Source organism: Embiotoca jacksoni, unplaced genomic scaffold (assembly GCF_022577435.1).
Source record: "Embiotoca jacksoni isolate LCO1_2020_lvr unplaced genomic scaffold, fEmbJac1.0.p SCAF_3, whole genome shotgun sequence".
In the NCBI taxonomy this organism is placed as follows: Eukaryota; Metazoa; Chordata; class Actinopteri; family Embiotocidae; genus Embiotoca; species Embiotoca jacksoni.
Window position 1 is genome coordinate 10,692,642 of NW_027185381.1, and position 13,469 is coordinate 10,706,110.

Sequence of the window (13,469 nt, forward strand, 5' to 3'; positions counted from 1 at the left end):
CACACACGCACATGCAGATAGACTGTATTCATATTTATATTTACAATAAGTTATAAAGGATGTAAACATAGATGATGGAAATGTTTTACAAGCTTTAGAAACATGTTCCCACAAGAGCACATCAAACTTCTCTCTCTCTCTCTCTCTCTCTCTCTCTCTCTCGCTCTCTCTCTCACACACACACACACACACACACACACACACACACACACACACACACACACACAGCATGACAAAGCATCTTTGGTCTCACCAACACAAGAGATTACTCCATTTAAACACCTCATCCACATAATCCTGTAGATTTATTGGCTCCATGCTTGTGTGTGACCAACTCTGAAATACAGTGAAAATACCACATAGCAGTATTTTTCCTCAGTTTGCCTCATTTCATAGCCGGATTAGACCCCTAACCTCCCTCACATTGACCAAAATTAATTGTGTGTAAAAAAAAAAATGGGACATAGTTGTGTTAAATTAACCACAACATGAAATGCGCTCTTAAACACAGAGCAACACGGCTTAAACAAACACCGCTCTGTAACTTCCTCCATAAGTACAACCACACAATCCGGGAAATTCCCCGGCCGAGGGGGAAAGGGAAGGATGAAATAGTATCCGTATGGAGGTGGCAGGTGACAGGGCACGACTCAGAGAGCAGGAATCTCTCTTCACATTCCTCCTGTGTGACGGGAACTGGGATAATTGCGCCTCTGTCGAAGACCAAAGGCATTGTTCACTCACACACATGCATACAGAAACCCAGCCCCCCCCCCCCCATCACAGAGCACGTGCTTCCTTTCCCGGCATCCGTTCCTATATGGTGAGTCAGCTGACCACACGATGACTCGCTCCCTCTCCTCCTTTTATCTGTCCATCCTGAAGATGCCAAAGGAAGTGGCTGTGAAGGCTGAGTCACATCAACTTCTCACCCTGATCTCACCACCACACATCCCCCTCCCCCATCCTCCTCCTCCTCCTCCTCATCCCTGCAACAACATCCACACTTTGATCCGGCTGATGTACAGCATCCTCCTACAGAGTGTGCGCACCGGCTATCACGCGCTCCTCTTTTAACCCCCTACCGCCCTTTTCTTTCACTTTCTCTGCATCCCTCCAGCTGTGTGTGAACATACAGCCACAGCATCGCAAGGAATGCCCGCATGGATGTCCGCAGCCCCAAGGCCAGCCGCCGCCAACATCCTGACCATCCCGGTACGACCCTAATCCTCAGCAGCTGCCTCAGCAGAGGACAACTCTGCTATAAGGTCTCAGAGCTGAAAATATCTCCCCTCTCTTAACCCCGATGCACAGCTCTCTCTGTTCCTCCTTCTTCTCTCTGTTTGAGTAAACCAGCGCACAGACATGAGGTATATTGAGACTGTTCCAGTGCAGATCTGGCAGTCACGACCCAGCCTGCTAAACTGACAAATGTTTCAGTGGTGCTTTGCACTCAATGCGGCGCTGTTTCAAAATAGCCAAGACGGCTCTGGAAAGTGTTTCGATTTTTACCTTTTTGTCAAATATAAAGAAATTAAAGCAGTAGATTGACATTTTGAGAAATGCACTCACTAATATTCTTGCCACGAGTTAATCAAATGAACCAAAGGCTCTTTTTGAAAATTTCCAAATGATAAAAACATCCACATATTCAGTCAGCAACTGCTCCACAGCTGTAAGGCAAACATGAACAACCTTGATTTCTAATTAATCAGAGACACTTGGGAGAATTTATAAGAACACCAAGTCTCCGTGTCCCCATCACCACGTCAGAGTAAGATTGGAAAAACTCCGCCAAAAATTCGTTTTTGCTTTCCCTTAATTAAAACTGTAAATTAGAGAGTAAATAACAGCCTTATAGCAACGAGTTAGGAAACACTGACATTCTTGAAACTATTACGTTTTCCAGCAGAGACTGAAGGAAGTCATGTGACACTTGTTTTACACTTTAAACACGTGTAATTACTGTTCACAACTGTGGTCGGAGGCATTATGTTGTCAGGTTGACTGTCAAATGCTTCTTTGGACAAAAGGATAAAATGATTAGATGGTGGTGGCCAAAGTTCAAAGGTCCCTATAACCTCACAAAACATGTTTGTGGCCATAACTCAAGCATTCGTATTATGACAAGAATTTTACAGAAATGTCTAAATGCATAAAATGACCAAGACGTAACACTGTGTCAAAAAAGGTCGAAGGTCAACTTCATTGTGACATCTTAAGGTTCAACAAAAACACTTTTCCATCCAATATTCAACACCACAACTCAAGAACAGGAGGGGAGATTGTGGCCGTTTCTTACATTTGCTTGGAAACTGAATTGCAATACCGTTGAATTGATGAGGCTTGTTTTTTGTAGTTTTGTAGCTTCTTTGCAGCAACATTCATATTGGAAGTATCACCTACTGTCACGGCTACAACTTTGCATCCTGTCACAAGCAGCTTTATTGCCTAAATCCCTTCAACATCTTCACTACATATATTGTACGCGTCTGGACAGACATGGAGGTCAAATGCAACTTGGTTGGTGGAGGCCGGCATCTGTGATGTGGTAATTCCATCTGTTTCCAGTCTTTTTGCTAAACTAAGATAATCTGTCTCTAATGTCCTATTTACTGTACAGACCAGGAAGTGGTGTAATTGTTCTAATTTCAAGAAAGAGGAAGTTTCTATAAATGTCAGCCTATTTTTTTAAGCCTGTTTTAATCAATTTGTTTCTCGAATGTGAAAGCATGGTGTAACGTGAAAGGGGCCAATTGCAGCATGTATTATGTCACTATTATGTCAGTACAGAGAAGGACATGTTCTTTCCTAAACATATGTGCTTTGAAGAAAGATTTATGTAATACATGACATGTATGTATAAACAGTAAGTTGTAAAAACAGGCCCACATCTCTAAGCATTCAAAATGTATTTTGTTTCACCTTCTGTGTACATGACCTGTTCGCTGTGGGATTGTTAAGGTATTGTACCATCAGACATCACACTCACCCTCAGGTCCAGTGGGCAAGGCGACAAGAGAAAACACACAAAAAAAACAAGCAGAGTTATGTAACAATCCTAATCGAGTAGTCTGCAGGCTTCAGATATGTCCTTGGTAACAATCACTATAGCACCACCAAAGAAAGGACACGATTGCATAACGGCAAACTCAGTGCCTTCCCAATAGCTAAATTCAGGATCTCTGAACCCACATACTGTACATGTAGTACAGGTGATACTGCGAAGGAACTGTTGCTTGGGTTGACATGTTTCAGCTGCCAAAATGAGGATTAGATTAATGTACATGAAGCCCTTCAGCCTCATAGCAGTTTTGTTTTTTCACCAAAGCTGTATAAACGCCTCCCACGCCAACAGCAAGAGAGATGAATAGTTTCCCTTCAAAGGAGCAACGACTCCTTCATTTTGTAACATGTATCCAGTGATGAGTTGTGATGTGACGCTGGTGGAGACAATATAGCAGCCAGGGGTCCTTATGTAGGTGTAATGTGAGGGATTTTGTGGTGTTTCTGAGAAACGCTGAGTGGGTGATAAGGTTATACAGTAATGGGCTTTTCTCTGTGGTATGAAACACAGACACAATTACACACGACTCGTTTCATTAATGTTGTTAGTGTATTTTGTCCGTGATCATGACACACTCATAGACTTAGATTAATTCACTCACCTCCCAATTCTAAAGGCCTTTTCACTTAAGGGAGGCCCTGCTTTCTGCATGTTGGTTCGCTGCCGTGGCTTACTGGGACACTTAATGGAACTGAGCCATCATTAATACACCTGGATTTCCCCTAGTCTGACTAAGTCTGCCGTGAAAAAGGTCTATTATTTCAGTCTGTTGCTGCGTTCAAATGGAGTCGTATTAACCGTGCACATGAGAAGAGTCCTTATGAACGGACCCCGCTTGTGGTATTCACGACTCAAAATTTTCTATTAGCCCTGGGTTCCTGAGTTGTGACGTGGTTTTTGATGTTTACGGAAATGGCAGAGGACATGAAAATATATTTTTCGCTCGATGTCAAGATAATATATAGTAATTTTAGTCATGTAGAGTTTGTTTTCATAATTTTGATGACAGCCTACACCTGAGGAAAATGTTGATCTTCCTGATGGCGTCATCATTTCCTTCTGTCTCTTTCCCTGTCACTTCTAGACACCACCCACATTGCCATTGCCTAGCAACAGTGTTTTCAAAACTTAACCACTTGAACTCAAGCACACAAATTCCTAAGTTGTAACTGCAAGTTCACGAGTTCCATTTGAACGCAGCATGTTTGCCTCCCTGCGTCACTCCTTCCTCCCACCAAAGATCCCCAGTGTGGCAGTGCGCCACACCCACCTCACCTTCTGCCATTTCCCCTTGTAGCCCACCTACATCCACTTGCCCAATTAGCCCAGTAAACAGTGCAGTTTCAAACTACTCAGTGCCACATCATAGTCGATGTCTTTCCGTCATTTAGTTTTTCCTCGTTGGTTCTGGCCATATTTTGACCTTGCGACTGCCAAACCGCTGTATTGTGCTGATATGTAGTGTGCACACTAATATTTGCTAGTTAGCACTGAAACAAAGTAGAGAGCAGGCTGGTGTCATTAGTTTGACAGGTTAACTTGTCACATCTGAGTAGCTGATTACTGATTGACTGCAGGTTGGGCTGAATAGGAAACAGGGAACAGGTGAGGTGGGTGTGGTGGATAGGAGGCGGAGCATAGGCAGAGACAGACTGGGGACCTTTGGTGGGTGGACACATGAGATGACGGAGAGAAACGCATGGGACCACTGGTGAGGAGAGACAGAGACACACACAGGGAACCTCTGATGGGGAGGGAGAGTGACAAAAGGAGCAAAAACTGAATAGAATCAGACCAAAACCACACTAGTTGTTGACAGTAAAAATATTTTGCAACCAACAATATGTTTGCATTTTTTTGGAAAAGATTTGGTCTTCATTAGATGGTGAAAGATATTGAACAAAATACACAAAAACACAGATGTTATCAAAAGCCACAAGTGCACTTAAATGCAATTACGTAACACACACGGCTCTTGTACGTAAATAGAAAAAGCCACAGATAAACATGGGTGAGGTGGCCGCTGTTTTCTCTGTGGCTAATGAAAGAGTTTGACGTCAGTTCTGGTCCACAGACCACAGCTTCACTTTAGCTGTATTTCCCTGGATTTTCTTGTGCAGTGAGCGGAAGAGGCTGCAAGAGGCTGCTGCAGAAAAACAAACACTTCCCGTCAGCCTCAATCTGTCACAGTTTGTTGGAGCTCTTTTTGAAGCATAAAATAAATTAGATTTGTAAAAGTATAGCTTTGACAAACAAACAGTTTTAAGTATGTGGTCACAGGTTTCAGAGAGACTGAAAATAAGAGGGCTACATAGTCTGACATACAGATATGTGAAAAGTTACCTTTAAAATGTCAGTATTTTCACAACTGACAGAGCCTGGCTTGTTTTTAGCAAAAGAACTGAACAATACTGAATCTATTCAGGAACTTTCAGAGGCTGTGGAGCCTTCACATCCTTTAAAAACAGCCGGTAATCCTATTCAAAATTCAAAATTTTACTTTTCGCCTAACATCTCTCTCTTTATATGTCTGCACCCACACACTACTATACACACGCAAACACACACTTCCTTCTCAGAGGAAGCGGGACCCGATGTATCTGAAAACCACATGACACCAACACATACACATTTACACACGCACAGAAGTCTTTGAATTAGCTGTGCTGCAGTTTTCTTTTTTTTACCAACATCACAATCAGAACGGAAAACAAGATTTGCTACTGTTCATTTTCATATCCTGACATAAACACTACAGATTGAATGTTACTAACCACATTTTTAAAAGTTCTGCACTGATAAGCACTTCTACTTTACTCGTACGTATTTTCATTTTCTGCAATTTTGTATTTCAGAGGAAAATATTGTGGCTACTCTTAACTCCATTACATTTCTTTCACAGATATAATTTCTAGTTTCAGATAAAGATTTCACATAAAACATGATGACTGTAAATTTCCATCTTTCTACTTCATAAAGGTAAGTAAAGCAGTTAAAATTAGCTAGACGTCAGTCAAACCCAATGTTAGAGCACAAACATGTTCATGCATGAACAATGATAATATAATGAGCACACTTATGTCTGTCTATTTGAGTGGCATATTTTGTATAGTGTGGATTTGCACTTCAGTAAATTATGTAAATAGTTCTTCGATCATTTACTGAGATTCACAGGTGTCTGTGATTCCTATTTCGTACAGAAACAAAAAGATGTCAGTCACTGAAGTCGATCAGTAGTCAGTGAATGGGCAGGCTGCAGTAGTATGTGGTGGAGGGTCCTCTACTGGTGACAGTGTTGTAGCTGCAGTACTTTATCAGTGTCCTGTTAGATGTGAAACTCCTGCAGCGTCTGTAAAACTGTGATCTGGTCTGGTGCTGATCTGGACCCACACTGTGTACAGCATACATGTAAGGATGTTGATCACATGATGTAACAGCCAATTGACCTATATTGACCCTACAGCTGCCACAATGTTCAGTCATGTAATTGGGATTTCTTAAAAAAAATAAAAAGCCTGTTATTTGTGTCTTTGACTCTCCTAAAATAATTTACAACAATCAAATCATGAAAGACAAAAACATAAATTGGGATGAAACATGAGGAAATTGGATGAAATGGAAACAAAATTCTGCTTTTAATGAAAGAAGTACATCAGTGAAATCGCCTCATTGACACAAGGATGGATCAAATAATAGACTACTCTACTTAAATTATACGGCTTCAGTTCTTATTGTTGCTGTTATCCAGTAGGGAATAACTCCATTTCCTTTGTGCAAAGCATCGAGGGAGGATAGAGTTCAGCAGCAGCAGCACACAGAGGCAGTTTTTCTACTTTCTTTTTTCTCCCTAACAATGTGAACTCACTACACACTCAAGATGTGCTTAGACTTAGTTTACAGTATATAATTCAGGCAACCTACAAATACTTTGTACAATCTTTCAAAACCTGTCAGAAGAGTTTGATTTTGTGTAATTTAAGAGCAAATCAGGGTTCAGATTTATAAAATGTTGACTATTGGGCTGTAAAGTTGTTTTTTTCTTTCATTCCGGTTGTCATCATATGTAGTTTTGTCCTCTATTAAGTTTGACTTGTGTCTGGTGTATAGTGTATTTAATTTTCTATATGTGTAATTCAGGCTGTATAAACAACATTAACACAGCAAAGAGACACTGAAAATACTGAGCTGATGATAAAGGAGTATTACAGTGTTTTATCATAACCACACACATTTTCTCAAAATAAGAACCTTGAATCAAACATGAACCTCTAAATAAAATAATTCCTATTTTTGTATTTTCTTCTGCCACAAAAAGAGCCAATATGACTTTTTCACATGACTATACAGTGGATTAAATAAATAAGTGAGACAAATTAAACATTCACTAATTTGCCTTGAAGATAAAATGAGTATCGTACTGTTTACTGTTCATCAGCAACTAATTTACTTCCCTATGTTACCATTTAAATTCATGAGAGTAATATCCTCTTAAACTGTGAACTGAAGAGTCCATAATGTTTCACATCAAAGTTTATTGATGCATTTGATCTTTTCCATACAGGCTTTTGTAACATCACACTCTGCTCACCTAATATTTCTTTCATGCATCTGCACTCTGATAACTAGCTGTCATAAAAGGCACACAAACATAATGACAGACCATATATATCTCATACACATAACTTGAGTACAGGGCCTGTGAAAAAAACTTGAATCCTCTGCTCCTTTGTGTTTTGCCTCATTTCCAAAAACAAGCATTTAAAAATTCCTTTTGCTGTTTTATCGGCACAGTTTGCTTTACGATGATCCCAAGAACCGGAGAAGTCGCAGATTTCGTGTCTCTTTAACTTAAAGCTGAAAGGTTTGTGTTTGTGACACCACGACCACATTAGACATATCAGTCTGCAGGTGTTTGGCTCTCCTTTAGATACGTGAAAGAAAGGCTAGTGTTGACTCTGCTGTGACTTCTGTAACAGGTTCATTTGATGATTTCTGTCCATCATGTATAATTAATTTCAGCAGTGAAGCTGACAGATGTCGTCGTTATGAAGTGGTCCACATTAACCCCTGGTGCTCAGTTTATTCTGGATTTGGAGAGGAGAGAGATGGAGTTAAGATGTTATGATTAAAAGAAGGGAGAAATACAGTGCCACAGTCAGACAGGCAGCAAAATGAAGAAATCAGTTTAAACGCCGAGTCGTACTTTCTTGGCGTTGTCCACACACTGCATGTAGGCCGAGGCGATTCCTGAGCAGGACAGACTCTTTCCTGTGTTCGTCTTGTAGCATTTTAATATCTGACTCTGCAAGTCTCCACACACGGGCTGGATGTTGAAACGCCTGCGAGAGAAAAAGCGCAAAGGAAAAACACAGGCATCAAATATCACGTTGATTTTGGCCAAATAGTTGCTTCAACTGATGAAACATTCAAACTAGCCCTCCATCTTTTGTGTACTGTCATGTGACCATTGACGTCAAGTCTGTGTGACATCACACAAAAGCTGCTAATACCGACCCCACGGTGAATTTGTAAATAAAGTATTTATTAAAAAAAATTTTGATTCTGACTTACGCAAAGCGGTTGTGAGTCTCTTCTTTGCCCTTCTGGAAGCTGTCAGCGGACACTTTGTAAAACTCTGTGCACTGTCAGAGGGGTGAAAACACCACACGTTACCATTAAGACTAAATATTAGTTACTTTCAGTTGACTGTGGAGAAATAATTATTGACCGCTTAGCGGCCAAGAAATTTGCAAATTCACTATCTGTGATGTTGATTTTCTCTCATTGAACAAAGCTTGATGTAATGATCTGACGGTGTGTTCATGTTGGGTCTGCCTGATTGGCTTTAGATGCTTTGTGGAAAATGGATCAGTTGTATGAACCAGTTTCCACAAAGTGTTTAATTTTTGCACTGCATGGTTCAGCTCAGCTCGACTCTGCTCGTCTTTTTTTGAGTTTTCCATCAGGCATATGTTGTGGACGGTACCTGGGAACTTGATGTGAGACCTAAGATGCCTTTTCTCTTCTTGTGTTACCATTTTAGCATTGTCCTGTAATAATGGTCTCTTGTGGCCACAGTGGCTGCTGCAGTGAAAACGACATTGTCTCACTTTAAATAATAACCACTTTAATTCTCACTAATGTGGACTTACCTTAGCTTCAAGTTTTGTGACATGTTCCTTGTAGAGAGCGTCTCGTTTCTTCAACTCTTTCTCTCTCTCCTCCAGCTGATGGACCTGTGCGAGTTCGACATAAAAGCAACGTGTTCATATTTTGTGGCCAGTGACACCCGACTTCCACGAGCTTCTATTTATGTTTTGCCCTCAAAAAGAAAAAACCAGCAGCTCCTTCAAATGTGATCGTCACGGAGACAAAGTGAAGGAGCGACGCATGCATGAGTAAAGTCTCTCCCGTCTTACCTTCAGCTCCATCCACTGAACCAACAACAGGGCAAAAAAGAAAAAAGAGGCACAATAAGAGGAGGAAAGGATTTCAGATTTACAAGAGAGATCCTGCCACATACAAAAGTCATCCAAGTCTTTTTCTGCTTACATAAAGCTGCACCATGAGCTTCTCATCCTCGGTGTTCATTCGCTCCTTCGTGATGGAGTCGGTCAGCTTCTCCATGTACGCTGCCTTCTCCGCCCCCAGAGTCTTCCTCACCTGCTCCTCAACCTGAGCCCGAGCTGCTGCCTGAGCCTCCACCCGAGCCTGAGCCCTCATCTCCGCCAGCCTGCACACGCACAGATCACATCTTTATACAGCCGGAAACAATCAGTCACGTTAGGCTGTGGGAAATCAAAATCAGTTTTCTTTCACATGTTATTGACAGATATCCCATAATCAGCAAAATTATATTGCAGATTAACTGGTAAAAGCATTAGTTGCTGCTCATTCAATGTCAATCATTTTCCATTTTAGGCACTTTGACATCAATGACTAGTCAATTCACAAAGTCTGATTATTCTAGATTATTCTGTCCATCGACTAATTCATTGTTTCAGTTTTACTTTTTGTAAAACGGTTTGTAAAACTGAAACTCCAAAGTTCAACTTTTTTTTTCATGTTGTCAGAGAAACACAGGAGACACACACACATACACACACACACACACACACACACACACACACACACACACACGCGTGATGCGATTTGACAGGCTTGTGTCCTTACTGTCGCTGCAGCTCCTGCCTCTTCAGGTTGATCTCCTCCTCCAGACTTCTCTGCATTTCCTCTTTGATCTTCTCCCTCAACTCTTCCTCCACCACTTCAGCAGAAACGGGCAGCGCTGTACGTGGACACAAAGACAGCACAGATTTAGGTTTTAGATTTGTTTACTGTTGTCAAACTGTTGCAACAAGTCTGAAAGCAGCTACAAAATGAAGGAGACAACTTGGGCATTGGGAGTTTGGGCATTTTAAAAATGTGAAAAAAAAAAACAGTGGAGTAGACTGCTATAAAGGAGACCTATATTCTTTTCGATCTAATATTTTGTTGACTGTACTCTCTATCTGGACTGACTGTAAACTGATTTCCTGATCCAGATTATTAGTTCCAACAAAGTGGATGTGACCTTGATTGTGCCATGTGCAGTATCTGTACCTGCATGAGTAATATCACCTGCAGCAGGAGGTGGCACTGTGGTGACAACAGGAACTTCATCCTCAACAACGGGAGGCAGAGACGGAGTCACGGTGGGCTCCTCAGCAGGTGGAGCTGGATCAGGGGGAGGTGGTGCTAGAGGCTCTGGAAGGGTTACATTTGGGGGCGCATCGGTGCGTACAATGGCCAGCTCCACACACCGACAGGGTGGAGAGGGTTCGTCAAAAGAGAGCTCTGGAGCAGGAGGACGCGCAGACACAGGCTCTGCAGGAGGAGTTAGAAGGAGGTCGCATGGAGGTGTCAGATCGACAGCTGAGGCCGCAACCAGAGGCACTTCTTCAAATGCGGGAGATGGAATCACAGGCTCAACGAGAGTCGTCTCCACTGGTGGAGGTAAAACTGCAGCTTCAACTGGAGCTGAATCAACAGGGCTTAATAATTCAACTGGTGGAGATTCAAAGGGGGGAGGAAGTTGAACTGTTTCCACAGGTGGAGGTGATGGGACTGCAGGTGGAAGAAGTTCAAGAGAAGGAGCTTCAACAGAAGGCTCAATGGAAGGTGGAGGTGGAGGTGTCACAAGTTCACAGAGGAGAGATGAAGGTTCAGATGGAGCCACGGAGGCTGGAGATGAATCCACAGGTTCCAGGACTGGTTGTGTTATTAGCGGGGTAGTCAGGGCTTCTGGCTCTACATGAGGAGTGACGAAGGATTCAACCAGAGGAAGGACTACAGGCTCCACAGCAGGAGGTGGAGGAAGAGATTCAGGCTGCACAGGCTCTTTGATCTGTGGAGACCGTATAGGTGGAGGCAGAGCAGAGACAACCGGGTCTGCTAGAGGTGGAGTTTTTGGCTCCACAGGTAGAGGAGGTGCTGCCGGCTCCACAGGTGGAGGAGGTGCTGCGGGCTCCACAAAGCTCGGAGGAAGGGAGTGAAACTTCACAGGGGGAGGTGGGATGAGTTTTACAGGTGGAGCAGGTTCCACTGATGGGGGTGGGGCTTCCTCAGGAGGTGGAGTGGGGATGGAAGGAGGGGGAGGAGGTGTCAGAAGAGGGAGCAAGTTCTCCACAGAGGGGGCGGGAACGGGAGTGGCCACCGGTGTTTGTGGTTCAGGAGTGAGGCGAGGATAAAAGACCTTTGACGACTCTCTCATCCGGTTGATGACTTTGTCTGACAGCTGAGGGAATAAGAAGAATAATCAGGAGCGCCACCTGCTGGGACAAATTGCTCTAAAGTCACATGTTGTCAGGCGTGTCCAGTTGCTGCCTTGATTGTTTCAGCACCTTTGTTTCTGTAAGGTCTGTTGTTGTCTTTTATTTTAGTGGGTAAAGAGGAACAACCAGAGGGGTGTTTCATGAAGTAAGACCTGTTAAATCAGGCTTACTTCAGTAATTCAGGTTTATTTAGGTTGCTGGCTTGTTAAAGCCAAATAAAGTGCTTCGTCCCATTCATTCTTCAGTATATTGCTGTCCCAAAATTCTTTGCTCCACTATTTCCAGGAATATAATGAATGTCAGCTTGGTACAAAGACTATTGTTAAATGTTAGTCAGACCTTAAAACATTTAACATCTATGTTTCCTACTGGGATTAAGAGAATCTTTTTTCTCAGTATCATTAAAATCCTGTCATAATCTCGACCTAAGAGGATGTGATTGATCAGAAATGATTTTGCTCTTTTAAGGTCCATCTTTACTCTGACAAACACAGCTCGATCAACTGAGATGAACACATTATTCATGTCAAAATCATTTAACTCGTTTATTATAAATGAAAAAAATATATAGTTTATGATCTTGTTATTATTATTTGATGAAAAACAAAATAAACATGGGAAAACTGGTTTTACCTTTTTATGGCGAGCAGGTTTAAAGTTTAGTTGTTACGTTGTAATGTCACTGGACAGAGGTCACAGTGATGACTGCCTTTCAGTCTTGTGAACAAACTTTTTCACTTAATTTAGGGCTGCAACTGCGATCATTTTCAACATCGTTTGATCTGTTGATCATCTTCTCAATTAATCAGCCTTTAAAATGTCAGAAACTTATGATCACTGTTTCCCAAAGAAGAAAATGCAGCCTAAAATGTCTTTTGTCCTCAAGATATGCAGTTCATTATCATGAAGAACTAAAAGAACCAATAAATACTTAAATTTTTGCATTGTCATTGAAAAATAGGGTCACTCAAAAAGACACATTGAATATTCAAATAGTTGGTGAATACTTTTTGGTCGATTAACTAATCGATTGATCGACTAATGGTTAGAACTAAGAAAAATAAACTGGAGTTAGAGAGTCATGATGTGCAAAATGTGAAGTTTCTTTCAGGAGTATTAACATAAATGTTTTTTTTTTTTTTTTTTCCACGGTGCCCTGTTGTCTTCTTTCTCTATTTAACCGCCTCACCAGAGGGCAGCCGCTGGCTTGTGCAGTGACAACAAACATGAGGGCCAGTTCAAACTGGTTTGCAAAATACAGGATCGGGACCTTTAAATCCTATAAAAACCCAAACGAGAGTTAAACACACAGGGTGCATACACCTCGAGCTTCCCGGAGCTTCCACTCACCCGTATGCCCTTCACAAAAGTGACTCCTCCGCCTTCATCCTCCTGAGAGAAGTGACTCGGGCTGTTCCCCCCCATCCGCTCCCGATGCTGCAGCTGCACACTCCTGCGGAGACTCTGTCGGTACCGAAATCGTTTTGTTTTTTTAATCCACGACGTGGATGTGCGCGCTGAGAAATCAACTCCACACAGCTGCGACCAGCTGCCCTGCCCACCGACGGGAGTGAACAGCAGCAGCAGTG

General features: G+C 42.1%; 1 protein-coding gene across 3 annotated transcripts; it reads right to left on the minus strand.

The window, feature by feature from the left end:
• Positions 1 to 7,579: 7,579 nt before the first annotated feature.
• On the minus strand, positions 7,580 to 13,447 carry LOC138205902 (uncharacterized). 3 transcript variants are annotated; one of them, XM_069162261.1, is made up of 9 exons: positions 13,231 to 13,447; positions 10,688 to 11,843; positions 10,241 to 10,355; positions 9,620 to 9,800; positions 9,487 to 9,501; positions 9,220 to 9,303; positions 8,639 to 8,709; positions 8,271 to 8,406; positions 7,580 to 8,151 (listed from the first exon to the last, which is right to left on the minus strand). In XM_069162261.1, the coding sequence occupies exons 1-9, from the start codon at positions 13,303 to 13,305 to the stop codon at positions 8,128 to 8,130; spliced, it is 1,857 nt and encodes a 618-aa protein (XP_069018362.1). In that variant the 5' UTR covers positions 13,306 to 13,447; the 3' UTR covers positions 7,580 to 8,127. The 3 variants fall into 3 exon arrangements, with proteins under 3 accessions (XP_069018362.1, XP_069018360.1, XP_069018361.1); XM_069162259.1 differs by having other exon boundaries at positions 10,670 to 11,843; XM_069162260.1 differs by lacking the exon at positions 9,487 to 9,501 and having other exon boundaries at positions 10,670 to 11,843.
• Positions 13,448 to 13,469: the final 22 nt, after the last annotated feature.